The following is a 17,268-nucleotide window of genomic DNA, read 5'->3' on the forward strand; positions in this document are numbered from 1 at the left end:
ATAAGATGTTTGAATAAATACCTGTTTTTATGGTGAATTAGGTACATTCAGGATGTTACAAATTAAAAATATAATCACAGATAAACTGATCGACTAGAAAGATGTAGTTCGCCGTCAATTTAATGCAAGAATAAACAATCTATTTCCCACATACAACTGGAATAATTTCACATAATGCTGTCGAAGTGAAGATGATGAAGGATTTTTAATAATAAATATAAATCAATAAAACGTATATATACATCTTTCTCATTTAATGTAGAGTGTTTGTTCTTTAAAAATTAATACTTTATTATTGCATTACTTAATTTTGTACAAATTACCATCCAGAAAATACATTAAACACTTCAAACATGAGGAAGTATTTCTGGGGATACATCTGTCAATTAATTTCCTTTTTTAAAAAATGATATCAACAAATATGTAGTATCCTAACATGATAGGTAAACAGGAATAAACTACATGTTAATCATATGTCTCTTTTCCGAATGATGTACATTTAAAAAAAAAAAGAAGCAATATCCTTATCACATCTAGATCGCCGTGATGACGTCATAAACATGTCTTGTCCTGGATCTCCTTCTGGAAGTTAAGTATCGTGGAATACCAGAACACCTTAAGAAGAATCAAATTACATAAAGTAAATTATATGAAAATTCAATGTAGTTGCTTTTTAAGAGCAAATAATCCTTAATTTAAATTTATCGTGGGAAAAAGTTGTATGAAGTGTTGAAGAGGTGTACAATTCTATATGCTATATATTTGATTTTAACTTCCCGAAAATGTGTTCCTTGAAGTTTTTAAGCATCAATTAGTTCTAATTTACACATCTTCTCAAATATGTTTTTGTAGAGTAGTTTTTAGCTCACCTGAGACGAAGGATCAAGTGAGCTTTTCTGACCACATTTTGTCCGTCGTCCGTCTGTCCGTCCGTCTGCCTGTAAACTTTTCACATTTTCGACTTTTTTTTTTACACTGAAATATGTACATGTAGGAAAAATCTTTTAAAATGTTCTTCTCAAAAACCATTGGGCCAGAAAAGCTGAAACTTTTATGGAAGCATCCTGGGATAGTGTAATCTCTAAATTGTTTAAATCATGACCCCCGGGGATAGGGCTGGCCGCAATAGGAAATCCAAGTTTTACATTGAAATATATAGGAAAAATCTTCTTCTCAAGAACCACTGGGCCAGAAAAGCTGAAACTTAAATGGAAGCATCCTGGGAAGTGTAAATTCTAAATTGTACAAACCATGATCCCCGGGGTAGAGCTGGGCCACTTAAGGAATCCAAGTTTTATATTGAAATATATAGGAAAAATCTTTAAATATCTTCTTCTCCTCAAAAACCTTGGGCCAAAAAGCTGAAACTTATAAGGAAGAATCATGGGGTAGAGTGATTCTAAGTTGTCAAAATCAAGACCTCTTGGGGTAGGGCGGGGTTTCAATAGGTATTAAAGGGGGGGGGCATCTGGTAAAGAACAGCAATGGTCAAATTTTCACAGGTGAGCGATGTGGCCCATGGACCTCTTGTTCATTCACTAGTGCTGTTTAGTATTTTAGGTTTGTCAGATGAGATTGAATTTGCTTAAAAGAATTATTCAAAAATTTCTAAAAGCTCCTTGTAGTTTATAAGTATCCACATCTTATTTACACCACCTATCAAATAAATAATGTTCGGTATTCAAGAACTTCTCCCCCACTAACGTTAAAGCTATATATGCCGTATTAGTGTTTTATTTTAAAAGTAATAAATATATGTGGTGTCTCATCAAGTTATATAAGTTATATACTTTCTGCAAATAAGACAATTCTCTCCATCACTTTTAAAAGTTATGAAATATTATTTGGTAAAAATTATTTTCTCTCCGTGTCGGATAAAAAACCGCCTCTTATTGAAATATTCATGATCACGTTGTCTCGCATGTTTACAGCAAACAATGGCCCAATCTCGTGAATGAACCGAAAAGCATGATGGTCTACTACGTTTTTACTACAAACACGTGAGTTAGGGATTGTCAATATTGAGAGCACCTCAGAGTGTATTCGATTAAGACAACTCGTGTCGCACTAGTGTTAAATACGCGCATGCTCACTGATTGAACTCTAGTGATCTAAATAAAACATCTCGTGTTGTATAGTGTTTATCTAAATATAGCGGGAAAATAGTATATATTCCCTTTATATCTGGTTTGAATATGACAAACAATTGATCAATAAACAATTTGTAATTATCAAATAAAGAATAACTGATAAATTCTAACAAAACCTCAAAGCTGAGAAATTAATTGTTCAACATTACAAAATGTATTTTCTACAGATACAACATGTATATTATAGATCATTTATCCTTGCAATATTATTTCACAAGTCCATACCCCCTTATTTAAATAAAAAAAAGGTAGAATAAGAACGTCTTCAAAAATATACAATGTAATAGTATTAATTATGATAGTGACGTATCATCTTTTTTAAAAAAAAGGGGGGGGCAAGCCACAAAAAAACTTGACAAAAAAGACATTACACATACTCGAAAATCCTATTTAGTTGGAGGAGGGGGATGTAGGTCACATTTTCTTCTGCACTAAATTGTATTCATAAGATACGACCTAACCCTTGCCCCTTGCTTGGCTTTACTGTAACAAAAAGGAGGAGGAAGCTATCGGTGGTCTTTCAATGAAGATTTTTTAAAAGTAAAGAGTTATGTTTGGAAAATAGTGTAGGGTAACGCTTCGACCAGTTGCTACGTGCCTGTATACCCCCCCCCGTAACATTTTGCATGGGATATAAAAAAAAATGGTCAGAAAAGTACCATAGCTGACGTTTTTCATTAATTAAGTGTTAGTCATAGTATGTGAGAGACACACTTTTATAAAAAAAAAAAATTGTACGCCGGTGTAATTTTGAATTTTGATCCGAGTTGAAAATTGACCCGGGGGTCATTTTTCAACGTTGAATAGTGAGACCAAAGTGTTGAATTTAGACCCTAGTCCGTTGAAAACTGAGCCGGGTCGTGGAATTTTGATCATGAAACCGGTTCTAAATTCAACAGCATAAAAACACATATTTATGACTTGATTTTCATAACTGTGATTTAATCCATAGGCGTCGGGACGGGAGGGGGGCTAGGGATGATTACCGCCCTTTTGTGCAAAGATAGATATAATATAGGCATTGAACAATGTGGAATTGGTTTAGCCCCCCCCCCACTTTAAACAGGCACGTTACAGTGTAGTCAAAGAAAGAAGTAAGTGGTAGTGCTTGAAAAAGAAAAGAAAAGAAAATGGATCCTCCTCCCCTAACCCCTCCCCCCTCTTCTAAATAGGATTTTTGGGTTTGGACAATTAGTTTGGACAATGGACAAATATTCTTTTTCTTTTTCTTGTCAATATTTTTCAGATTTGAATTTTTTTATTTTTCAATTAGACCCCCCCCCCCGCACTTTCAATTTGCTTCCGACACCAATGTAATCAATGCACACTTAATTCAGTAACTCAGTTATATTTTTAGAATAAAATATTAAAAAAAATACCTCAGATTTCAAAGTTACATTTAGCTTAAAATTGCAGTATTTTGTGTAATATTTATTTTAAAAGAAGTACATTTGTATAAGTAAATCCTGAATATTAGTAAACATAGTTACACAATATACAATTTAGTTCAGAAATTTCTTTATTTATATTTTTTTTTGTTGCTAACAACTCATTTATCATAATTTTAAAATTCGTAATATAAGTATTTGGGAAATGGTGAGAGTTTAACGCATGATGCACGTAACATTAGATACACAACCCTGACTTTCAGCGTTATTTAATTTTTGTTAAAAAAAATAGCCAAAATATAACATTGATCCCTCCCCCCAAATCGGGGAAACACAGAATAGTTTGTGAGGAATTTCTGATGCGGCCCTTCCATCCAATTCGAGAAACATGGTTGGTTTTCAACATAGGCTAGTTTCCCTTTCCCCTTTTTGTTTGCTTGTTTGTTTGTTTGTTTCGTTTCGTTTATTTATTCTGTTTATGATTTTTTGTCACAATGTTTCAGAAGGTTTTGATACCATACCCCCGCCTTCAAGAAAAACTTCATGATCCTCTCTCTCTCTGAAGAGGAATGCGCTTTTTAGATGTTTAGATCAAGAAAAGTTGCAGGGACGGCGTTTTTTAATTATTGATATCAAAGATGGTGAGAAGTGTAGCTTCTAATCCATCCCAGACTCTAACTCTACTTCTCATTCTCAAGGTTATACTCCGAAAACGATCAATTTTTAGACCGAGGCAGGCTACTGACAGATAAGTTTTTTTTACAGGGATTTCACCAACCTTGTTTAAAGTCAGCATTACTTACATGTTATGGTCGCTTTATTGATCTTTACACAAATGTAACCTATCATTGGATTCATTTTGACTGATGTGTTTCATTCTAATTTTTAGGCTTTTAATTTTGTTAATTTTTATATTGAATTTGACTAAGTGAGATGTTCTGCCCACCTGATCAATATAATATTATATACATCTGTAGGGCTCACTTTCTAGACACCAGATTTCCAGGATTTTTGTTTTATGCCCTATTCATAGTTTTGTAGTTATTTATGGATGTGGATTTTAAAAAGTATTGTCAAAAAAGTTGTCATGCTTGAAGATAACTGAAATTGTGTACTGATCAAAATGTACATATAAACACGGGATGATAGGTTTATTTCTATTATTCTTGAAAAGGGAAAAAAATTGAAACTGAGATATAAATATAGAGATACAGTCCCGTAAAACAACTTCCCAGTTCAAATAATGTTCAAACTCTGAGTTGGGGTCAATATTCAACAGGGTCAATTTTCAACTTGTATATATCAACTTGTTGAGGTCATCGGGGATAAGAAAAAAAATTTCAAGCTGTTGAAAATGACCCCGAGTATAAATTCAACGACTTTTGGTCTCAATTTTCAACGGAGAAAAAACACCCCTGGTTCAATATTCAACGTTGGAAAATGAACCCAGGCTCAATTTTCAACTGGGGTCAATATTCAACGTTACACCGGTTGGAAAGAAATCGTGAGCTAATGTGTTCATTTCATGGTCTTACATGGCTGTGGATTTTAATTTTGAGTCTGTAAAAATAATGTTCAATAGGCCTATTTCAATTAGAATTATTTTTTGAAAAAATACGCATGAAATTGGTCAATAATTACTACGATTGTAGTTAAAAGACTGATATGGTTATTTCTATATACTTTATCATTTTAAGTGTATATTTATTGTAAACAACAAACAGCTGGTTCTGGGGACGCGACCTCCATATTCATAAGATAAATACATGTATGTAACTGAAATTGCTCTCCCATTTGATCCTGTAATTATCCTAAAACTGGATTATAACTAATAATAATAATTTAAATTTAAATGGGTAATTAATACCACATATCTATGCTGCGATTGTAAATCTGTAAAATTAATTTTAGTGAATCAATATGCATCTATTAGAAAAAAAAATTATAATCCAGGGGCCCGTTTTACAAAAGAACTTACATATAAGACCAAAATTTAATTCTGCGATTTTATTATTCTTGTAAAGAATTTAATATATTTCTATGGCAACACTTTCCAAAACAATAATTTTTTAAAAAAATTATAATCAACATAACTTTTTGGTTTTAGTCGTAAGTTATTTTGTTAAACGGGCCCCAGAGGTTCAGGCAACAATTAGCCTGATTAAAAAAAAAAGCTGGATAAACTTCTTCTTTTAAAACAAAATAAAAACTGTCAATGATAACACAATAGTAAATTGATGAGATTAACCTAAAAACTTAAAAGGGGGGTGTCAAATGATATTTCAGACTGTTTTCATAGACGTTGTAAATTTCTAATAATACAAACACTGAAACATTTTCGCATTTGCAGTGCGACTTCACTTCCCGCCATTTCTTTCACCTGTTACTCCAGGTAAACTGAGGAGTATACTCGCGTAACACGGGTTGATCACCCGTGTCGAAGATAGATTGTTTTATTTACAACTCTAGTGACTCGTGTAACCCGTGTCGCTTAATCGAATATACCCTCAGAGTTGGTTGCTTTTTGTACCGAGGAATAATCACGTGCAATTGTCTTTTCAATGGACATTTTCGGTTGGGTGAACTTCTACAGCTGTCAGCGACTATGGATAAAGAAGTGTGGAAACCATGTTGTGCCAAAATGAAATAACCAATACAAACAAATGATATAATTTGATCAATCAAAATGGTTATTAGATACATTCAATTCTGCATTTCTTAATGGTTCAAAACAACAAAAAGTATCAAACAGAATATCATGTATAAATGTGCACAATATATCGAATGCCAAAACCAGAATACTACTAAATAATATAATTATATTCTTTACATATGAACCACAGTATTTCTGACCCCTTGAAAATAATATAAAAAATCTTGCAAGTAGGTTATCAGCATTGGCTCAGGCTAATTCGAAAGTGAAATTTGGAGTTTGGCAGTAAATTGTAATGAATGAATAAAATTTAGTAGTAAAAGATATTGGAACCTATTTTACTTGTCAGATTTCTTCGAGCTAGTTGATTTTTATTCTAACTGTTCTATCCCCCACCCACTTTAAAAAAAACGATGCTACCTGAATTAATTTTTCTTAATGGTGTTCATCGAAATGCTTGGTTGTGCCCTCAAACTAGAATAGTTTTTCGAGGCCTGGAATTCCTTGACCAATTTTATTTTATTAGCCCAACTATATTTCTGAGAAAGCAAGATGTATGGTATGTAAGTTTCATCTACATATGTTATGTAGTTCATATTGAAAAACCAAAAGGGATAATTGACGATATCCCATTCAGGGTCTAAAATAGCAGTTTAAATTACTTTCCATACATTGTACTTGACATGAAATATCTTTTGCGCATAATGCGCTCTATACTGAAGATCCGTAAATGTTCACCCAACCGAAAATGTCCACTAGCAGTACAGCATGGAGAAACTCTAAACAAACGGACCTGTACAATGGAGTGGGGAAAACTTTGATTTTCATCATTGTTAATCATTTGTATGCAAATATGAGCACGGGATTAGTAGGATAATAATGTACATAATGCATCAATTCTTTATGAGAGCGATTTAAAAAAACTAGCCTTTTTGAAAAACATATGTAGTATTTTATGTAGTAACCCAAAAATGCATTAAATGCAACTCATTGAGCTGATTGGTCTATTTGTGTCCCTCACTGAACAGACGTCACAAAAAATATTTTCCTCGAACCTGATGATTCTCGCGATGCTTTTCCCGCGCACATGCGCAGATCCAGGATAAACGTCAGTCCTTTATAAATATGCATGAGAATATCGTGTTCTTTTCCTGACCAGTACTTTGTTAATACCGAATAAAATTTCGTCAAATTTGCAAGAATGCTTCATTTTTGGTAGCTCATCATATTCCAGAAATTTTTGTTCGGTTTCAGCTGTGCAAAAATACTGTTTAACACGGCATACATATCTTTAATATTACAGTGTGGAGTACAGAAAGAGGTCTATTGGAACGTTAACTGCAACCGCCTATGTATCTTTGTTTCGATTTTTTTTTTCACTTTTGGAATCATGGTTCAAATTCAAATTTCATTTGGTTGTTCAAGATATTATTATTATTCTAATTACATGTGATAACAGAAAAGACAATTTTCTATTTATAAAAATGTTCATGAAAATAGGATGCTTTACTCTAATGACAAAGCCTACCTTTTTCTGATCACGAAACCCAGCATTACTAGCATAACAGCACCCAATGTTGAAAAAATAGTCACTATTATTATTGTTCTGTTTTTAACTGAAATAAACATATTGTGAAGATCATCTTTTATTTGGATTTGTGAAGTTAGTCATGGTGAACAAAAATATCTTCGTTGACTTACCCACCCAATGACGTTCATACTCAAAAGGTGCTGAAAAATAAATTATTTTTAAACTAATTGTAAGAGGAAAACACATTCCTCCTGATTTTAAGATATAATTTTATGAACTGAAAAAATTAAAATTATAAATACCATGTACTTTAATTACATATAAGATTTTAACATAAATGAATTACTGCTGTAAATATTGGTAGTTTACTGAAATATACTGGACAATGTTTCTGTTTCTACCAAATAACGTCATTTTTGAAGTGTATCTTTGTTTAAAAGTCATTCTAATTTATATAATTAAGCATTCCAATGTTTTAAGACATAGTGAGAATTAATCGTTACATGCATAATAATATTTAGTTTTAGATTTAGCTTAAACTAACTGTCAAAATAATTTTTTTTTTCAAAAGGATCTTTAATGCCAAAAATAGGCCCCAGGATCACGAAACAAACTAAGACTTAGAAACAATTCAATCGCCTGTAAAATATTTATTAATCATTGAATTATTCTCTTAATTTGTAGATAACGACACTTCTGTGAAGTAATATTTACAAATATTTTAGTTTTTGTCTGCTTGACCTAATTCAACATTTTAGAAGGATTTAAATATTTTGACTTAAGCTTAAGATGTTTCATGATTCCGGGGCCTTATATCATCTAAAGAATCATTAGATAAAGAAAAAAAAAAAACCTAAGTTCACGTACTATTGCGTACAAGAAAGTTCGCCACTGCAACGCCCTCGCTGTTTTCTACTACACACTGGTAACTTCCTCCATATCCCAATTTTGTTTTGTGTATTTGTAATATCCTACCGTTACCAGACAGCTGAATTACAAAATCTGCGAAATACATAGGAATGTATAGTTTGTATACCAATTTTTCCTCAAATCAGTTCAATTTGAAGGAGTAGCATGTTGTAATTAACGCCAGTATTTACACTGACTGAATTGTCTGACGTACATGTATTTCTTTTTTATACTTTCATTATACGTTTACATGCCCACTGGAATAATTCTCCGAATATTATATCTTTCCAATATGATTATGATTTCATTGAATTCAAACCTTGTTATTTGTTAAACGGATAAGATTTTTTCAATAAAGGTTTGTTGTGTATTGTTTTTTTAAATTAAATAAATTGTTTTAAAGTGGTTATTTTATTTATGAAAAAATGCATAAGGTCTAAGATATCAAATATTTTCAATGTTATGTAAATAAAAATGTATTTATATTGCCGTTACCTTGATAGGAGTTGAGAACGTTGCCGTTTTTCATCCATCTGGTCACTACTGGATATGCTTCCCCTGGCGCAGAAACAGCATCGCATGATAAAATAATTACGTCACTAGAAGAGTTCTCTGCAATCTTAGTCAAGAAACGTCTATTGTTTTCAACAAATTTTGGAGGGGCTTAAGAAAAGAAATAATAGAACTTCATATTTAGTTATTAATTTGAAGTGAAACTTTTAAAAAAATACTTCTTTTTCATTCAAAATGTCTTTCACTCACAAGTTACATTAAGGAATGGATTCTGGGTAATGTTGTCATGGGCTATACATTGATATTGACCCTCGTCGTCAAAGGTAAGGTTCATTATCTGTAGTTGTCTACCATTTTCTTTAATGATATACTTTTGATTACTTTCTATGCTGGAACCATTCTTGTTTTTCCATTTTATAACAGGAACTGGACTGGAAATTCAAATTCGAGTTCAAAAAAGCTTTGTCAGTATTTTGCTCTATATCTTTAAAGTTGAGACTTTAAAAACAGCCCTTTTGATTTAGAATTAGAGGGAACGCTCACCTTCCAGAGAAAATACACTTCAGTATTCCGAGTTTACCAGCAAATGCCTTATATTTACTTTGATATACTGCATGAACAGGAATGGTTTCAGTCCTGGAATCTGGTAAGAAATTAAATGTGATTTGTTAAATCTTGTATGTTACATAGTACCTTGCAGCATGAATATAACCGGTAAGCAAACTACCCACTCCAAAAGTTACATTTCAGTAGTTTCTAGGTAGCAGATCCTTTCTTAAATCCTCATTATTTTTTTTTTCTTTTAGTGCCAGAACAAGGAAAATCAACAATAAATGAATCATAACTTGTAATTTTCTTTTCACAATCCAAGGCATTCAAGTATGGATAAAACAAGTATATTCAATATATAATTTTAAGGGTGAAGTTTCAAAAATAATGGGATCTGTTTGTTTTATCACAAGTCGTAAGGTAATTAAAAGAAATTTGCTTTATTGATAAATAAATTGATGTCTATTCACTCCTATTCAATTTACCATATACTTGGAGGTTTATTGACTCCCCAGTAACAAGCGTCTTTTTGCGTTCGTTCCAAATTCCACAGGCATATGTTTTGCCGCCATCAGATTTACTTATGCTTAGGAAATGAAGATTCCCTGTAATAATGACATTAAACATGAAATTGTGTTTTGATTTATTTTTCTAGCAATTCTTTAATTTAATTACAACCCTTTAAAATTCAATGAAATTTAATATGACGTTTTTGTGAAGCATCTATTACTGTTCTAGTTTGTCGATTTAAATCTTGAATTTATGAGGTGGAACTTGGTTGGAAATCCAAAATTTTCAACAAAATACATTGTTTTATATCTTTAAAGATTTGTTCCTATACAAATCTATACGAAAAAATCTAACATTGCAAATGTTTTGCTGAGCGGGCATAAAAAAATCGATGTTTGACCGCTGAGTGAGATGTTGGACCGCTTACGTCTCAGAATGGGCGAAGCTTCTACTCATCTGTTCAACAATGACGGACTTGAGGTTACATTACGGGAGACAGCACAAATTAAAATATATGTGTGTAAAAAAAAATTAAAATGAAAGATATAACAAAACATTTATTGACTAAAATTAAAATGAAAGATATAACAAAACATTTATTGACTATGTTTTCGGGCAAAATGCGTTTTGTAGACACTTGAACCAAACTGTCTGCCTTCGGCCTAACGAGTTCAGGCAGACAGTTTCGTTCTTGGGTCCGACAAAACGCATGTTGCCCTCGAACTCAGTAAATAAATGTATTTGTTATACCCTTATTAATAGCTTTCTATATTTGCGGCCTCGGGCAACATTTTCACCTTCAGGTCCAACAAATCATAAGTTGCTCTCATTCCCAGTCAATAACTGTATAGTAGTTATCCTCCGCCTGGTCACTTCCTTAACATGTATAAATAGCTTCTTTTCTTACACAATTTTACACAATGTAATAGCATGTTCTTAATATTTTACCTTCACTGTCCACTGCTGTTTCATTTCCTATGGATACAGTATTCGATGTCCCTATGCCATATTTCCATTCTATATCACACGATTCTCTCGGCTCACATCTAGGTTTATCCATACAATTCAGCTGACAATGATGATGTTCCTCACAAGTTTGTGTCAGCGTCTTCGTAGGAAATTTATCAAGAACTACAAAATATATTTTATGAGTAAAATTGAAAAGCTAATTTTGCGATGTAAATCCAAGAGCACCAAAATATATTTGCCATCGAAAATCAAAAGAACATTTGCAATATTCACATCACGTCCATCTTGATATATGTGATGCTCTAAAATCACTTATTTTTTTATGTTAAATAAAAATTTCGTTGTTTGAGAAATACTATTAAAATTGGTTCATAGAAATTTCAGGATCTCCTCATACAATGAATCAGCTAAAACGAACCCTCCACTGAAAAATGTGAATAATGTGAAATACTGTAAATCACTTTTTATTCGCGAGAACTTTATTTTCGCGTAATTAAGCGAGACAGTGTTCTCGCGAAAATTTAATTCTCATGTATAAGTATTCCTTAGGATTATATAGAGCAATAACCACAATTCGTGAAAAATTTGTCTCGCTAATCAAGGGTCACTGACTATCTTGCTAAAATAAAGTGTCGTGAAAATTAAGTGATCTACAGTACACCCTTTAAGCTTTCTACTGAATTAACGTAGATTATATATATTGAACATTTTAAATCTGTTTGAGCACTACTATAAGAATACTTATATAATGCAACTTTTGTACTCACTTGCTTCAGAGATTTTAACAAACAAGGATACCGAAGTTCCATATTTATTTTCTGCCAAACAATAGTATTCTCCAAAATCACTCTGTGCGAGATTTTGGAAGAAGATTGCTCCAGTTTTCTTGTTCACTACAATACGCCCATTGTTGTTGAATTTCATGTAATTTTTAAACCAACTATACCTGAAAAAAAATATGTCAAAACCGATATGCAGTAAGCATATTGTATATTGTTTCCTTTGTTAAATTAGATTTCAATCTACATTGTGTTGTAAATAATTTTCACTGTCACTTACAGTGTAATGCTGAAAGGTACAATTAAACGTACTCACGTGATTTCACCGTTGTGAGCACTACATAGTAGAGTCAAAGGAGAAGAATGAAAACGAGGCAAGAAATACTCTTGTTTAAACTCTGACTTTATCACGGGGGGAAGGTTGGATGGACATACTCCTATTGGTCAGTATCAAAACTAATTACGGACTTATCTAATTAACTTATCAGATATAGGAATTTAATATATAATCAATTAATTGTAATTTAAGAACATTATAAAAATTAAATTTATAGAATTATTCATGAATACAGTACTTTTTAATTTAAATACATTACCATGAATATAAAGAAGAACGCTGCCAAGAACGAAAATTTTCATGGCGCTTTATTCCTGTTAACACATATATTCAACAGATTTTTTTATTGGTATTGACTTTATTTGGCAAACATATACATAAAACAGAACGATATCCATGTCTTTATGGGAAAAGCGATGTATCATCGTTTAGACTGTTTCCTCAATCGAATATATTTTGATCCACAGTCTCTATTTAAAGCTAATATTTCAGGAAATTTGCTTTCCCCATTGCAGTGTCTATTAATTAACTAAATATGAGCAACATTCTGATTCAAATGTAGGTTTCTTGAATATTTATGCACTCATGACAAAGAAGATGGGTGAACAAGGCATGCAAAGTGGCTATAGTGCAAATAACATGAATTGAAAGATAAAATCTTAATTATATTAAAATTTTCTTTATTATTTAATCTAGCTTTAAGCAAAATCTCTACAATTTACAAAAAAAATGCAAAGAATAAAATTATTTGCCTATGAAAAAGCATACACACAATATCTAGGGAAAAAGATCATTTTCTCATATTTTCACAAAATTTTTCGATATGAGTGGGCCTTCGCTCCATTTCATTGAAAGATAATCCTAAAAGCTTGCAATAAAATATAATTTTAAGTTTTCAGAAACATAAAGTAAAGACCCACTATATCTTAAAAGTACACCTTTATGACAAAACATTCGCATCTTTCCAAGAAATAATTCCCCAGTTTTCTAAAACATATCGAGAAATATATGGAGGCAATGAACAATATTTCAAGCTTAAATGTCCTTTAAGTAATACATTTTTTTAAGCAAACAGGGGTCTTAAAACAGCAGCGGTGGGATCAGGTGCCATGGAGGAGTGGGTATCACCTTATAACCATTCACATGTGCTTCTTGTCACGATCGGGAAATAACGTACATTTACTCTAATTTATGTTTATGCAGATTATCGTGTATGTTAAAATGCAAAATTCTCATCTATAAATCCCTACAATTTATTTTTATGATGACTTGATGCATTTAGGTCTAAATCGAAAACAAGATTCTTGCAAATGAATGGATTTTTTTCAACATCGACCTTTTACATAATCAACAATTATTGTGCAAAGTATAACTTCCCATAATTCTGTTAAACATTGTATGACCCTGCAACTCATATTCTGCATAAGATATTCTGGATAATCATTTTCCAAAAACAGATAGAAATAAAGACTGATTCTCCATATGGAATACATCAATCACTATCAATCATTTGATTATTATCTCGTCCTTTACATGTACTACTGTATATTCCACTGACATTTTCTGAATGATCATAAAGGTTAGATTCAGCATAGTCCAACGGCGGAGTGCTACACACTCCCAAAATATTGTAGTTATTTTCCGTGCAAAAGTCTACGTCCTGAATTTGTGTCACAGTTTCCACACTATCAATATCTGTCCGTTCAGTTTGAATTTCAACATATGAATATTCAGGTTCCTTAGTAATAGGACCAGTAGAGTCGTGTTGTGAGTGTTGTAAGATTACATGGATACCCACTTCCGCCCCAGCCCGGGGTTGAACTCTCCGAAGGTCGAGAGTTCAACCCCGGGCTGGGGCGGAAGTGGGTATCCATGTAAAAGTGAATTTCTTTGTGCTTTCTATATTAATATTTCTTCACTTAGGGCAGTTATGTTAGTTTAAGAGTTGTTGTAAAATGTGCTTTATAAATAATAATTAATTTCATTACAACATGTATTGGTAACAATCCTCTGTTAAAACTAATGTCAAAATAACTGTATCTCACTTCTGTTCTCAATGACCGTTTAGTGTAGGGCAGCGCCGCGAGAATTCCATCGGCATCGAAAGCAAGTTTTTAGACTTGCCTAGATAGCCGAGCGGTCTAGCGCGCTGTTCCTGCACTGCTAGGAGACAGATTCCGAAGGTCGAGAGTTCAACCCCGGGCTGGGGCGGAAGTGGGTATCCATGTAAAAGTGAATTTCTTTGTGCTTTCTATATTAATATTTCTTCACTTAGGGCAGTTATGTTAGTTTAAGAGTTGTTGTAAAATGTGCTTCATATATATATATATATATATATATATATATATATATATATATATAAAGCACTAAAAAACCAACAACATTGTATATCCTAAATGTCGGATCTACCAAGTAGATACAAGGTCACGGATGGAAATTTATATAAAGCACTAAAAATGACCAACGACACGAACAATAAAAATTGTCAAATTTAAGGACGCCCTGTCCCTTCCTCAGGACAAAGAAAAAAGTTAAAAAGTCATAAGAACAAAGGAAAAAGAGAAACAAAAACAACTAGCACTACTACTTAACTACTAAACACTAGATATTTACATACTTAATTACATGTTGAATTGGAAATTCTTAAGAACACTAATAAAGAAAGAAATCCGGACCGCTATGAAATGCGTCCGGTCTATCGGGTGTACTCGGGTGAAGTGCGATTTACATAATTGAACGAATTAATAATGCTAATTAATTACGACAATCATTAAATCGTAATGGGTTGTCCAGTCTGGTTCTTACCACCATGTCCTTTAGGTTCCGTGGGCGTCTGTATGGAACCAATTGCCACCAGAATTCGACGCATCTGTTCATCCCCTGCCTTATATCAGGAGCAAAGTGGTCTTCTTAAGTCCCACTGATGCAAAAGAGGCTACAATGCTCGCACCGTAAAAACAGCTATTGATGAGATGGCGGAACATGACAGGCAAAACCTGTTACGCTACAAGGAAAAAGACAATAGCGACAGGGTCCCTCTGGTAACCACATACCATCCCGTCCTTAAGAACCTTAGCGGTATCCTTCAAAAGAACCTACCAGTTCTCCATTCAAACAAACGAATGGCAGAGGTCTTTAAGGAACCCCCATTGGCTGCATACAGACGCCCAAGGAACCTAAAGGACATGGTAGTAAGAACCAGACTGGACAACCCATTACCTAACGGGGGCTTTAAAACTTGCTCTGACAGAAGATGTCTTCTTAGTAAGCACAGCACTGACACAGACAGTTTTAACAGCCCTGTTACAGGCCGCAGCTACAAAATACTGGGGAATTTGTCCTGTCATCACTGACAACTGCATTTATCTCATCAGTTGCAAAGTTTGCTCCAAACAGTATATTGGTGAAACAGGAGATCTCCGCAGGAGAGTCAATAACCACCGTTCGACCTTTAGGACCAAAAAACTCAATGAACACGTTGGGGAACATTTCAACCTTGAGGGTCACAAATGGGAGGACATGACAGTAGTGGTGATTGACCATAACCCAAGATGGACAGATGCTCAGAGGAAAAGCAAAGAAAAGTTCTGGATGCACAGATTGAAGTAATTTCGCCCTAATGGTATTAACAAACTGAATAACTTCACCAGAATGAACGTAAACTAGACCCAATTCCTGATCATACTAAACAAGATTATTCTCTCAATTTAGTGTAACCTCTACAGTTAATTTGCGTCACCAACTCTCGAACAACCCACATAACTATGTATTGCTTACGCCTTTGTTAATTATTTTTTCAAGATAATAAGTCCTTAAATATTTCAAAATTTATAATTGATCATAATTCATATGTTTAAATATCCCTGCTATATGATTTTTCTTTGATTATTCTTTATTAAGTAAAGTTACGCCATTTTGAGAGAATGAAACAATGTACGATTTACTGATTGTCGTAATTAATTAGCATAATTAATTCGTTCAATTATGTAAATCGCACTTCACCCGAGTACACCCGATAGACCGGACGCATTTCATAGCGGTCCGGAATTCTTTCTTTATTAGTGTTCTTAAAAATTTTCAATTCAACATGTAATTAAGTATGTAAATATCTAGTAGTTTAGTAGTAGTGCTAGTTGTTTTTGTTTCTCTTTTTCCTTTGTTCTTATGACTTTTTAACTTCTTTCTTTGTCCTGAGGAAGGGACAGGGCGTCCCGAAAATTTGACAATTTTTATTGTTCGTGTCGTTGGTCATTTTTAGTGCTTGTATATATATATATATATATATATATATATATATATATATATATATATATATATATATATATATATATATATATATATATATATATATATATATATATATATATTGTATATAGCGATCAATTCCATCATTATTATAAGGATAAAAACGTGCTTTGTCTGTCCACATTTGACTATTGTTTACTGCATTCTCGTGAACAATCATTCAATACGATTGGTCAGTATTGTAAGTGGTATATTGCTGGGTTCTGTGTTTCATAAGCAAAGTAGTATTGCTTTCATTGAAATCAAACTTCCAATCGATGAGTAATATGGTAATCAACATGTGAAACTTTACCACGCTCGGTTAAGCAAAGTGACACGCTGTTAATGGAATGTTTGTAAATGAAATGTTAGTGAAACTACACGTATTTGCCATTCAGCACCATTTAATCACTTGAAACCGTTCTTTTACTAATAGTTCATATTTTCCCTATGATGTTGCATCAACTTTTAATTTTGATCTAAATCCAGTAACTGAGAAAAAATATTACCCAAATAAAAAAAAATAATACCATGTTAACAAATTATCACATTTTCACTATCTCTGTAGATGTACATGTATACATCTATCGTGGATTTGAGACATAGAAGTTCATGGTAAGGAATTACAAAATCAGAAAAGACACTTTTCGTTGAAAAAAATTATGCTTTATATGCTCATGCGCATTTATTATTTAC

At 32.8% G+C, this 17,268-nt stretch overlaps 1 protein-coding gene across 1 annotated transcript; it reads right to left on the reverse strand.

Moving 5' to 3' along the window:
* Window positions 1-521: 521 nt before the first annotated feature.
* LOC134230781 (contactin-5-like) lies at window positions 522-15,157 on the reverse strand. The gene is made up of 12 exons (XM_062712630.1): window positions 15,094-15,157; window positions 12,268-12,388; window positions 11,940-12,118; window positions 11,152-11,334; window positions 10,179-10,298; window positions 9,688-9,787; window positions 9,394-9,575; window positions 9,127-9,294; window positions 8,590-8,724; window positions 7,893-7,922; window positions 7,720-7,807; window positions 522-615 (listed from the first exon to the last, which is right to left on the reverse strand). Exons 1-12 carry the CDS (start codon window positions 15,155-15,157, stop codon window positions 534-536), a joined length of 1,452 nt encoding a protein of 483 aa, XP_062568614.1. The 3' UTR covers window positions 522-533.
* Between the last annotated feature and the right edge of the window lie 2,111 nt (window positions 15,158-17,268).

The sequence above is a fragment of the Saccostrea cucullata genome, unplaced genomic scaffold (genome assembly GCF_032062105.1).
Source record: "Saccostrea cucullata isolate Sc308-1 unplaced genomic scaffold, CSIRO_AGI_Scuc_v1 ctg136, whole genome shotgun sequence".
Taxonomy (NCBI): Eukaryota; Metazoa; Mollusca; class Bivalvia; order Ostreida; family Ostreidae; genus Saccostrea; species Saccostrea cuccullata.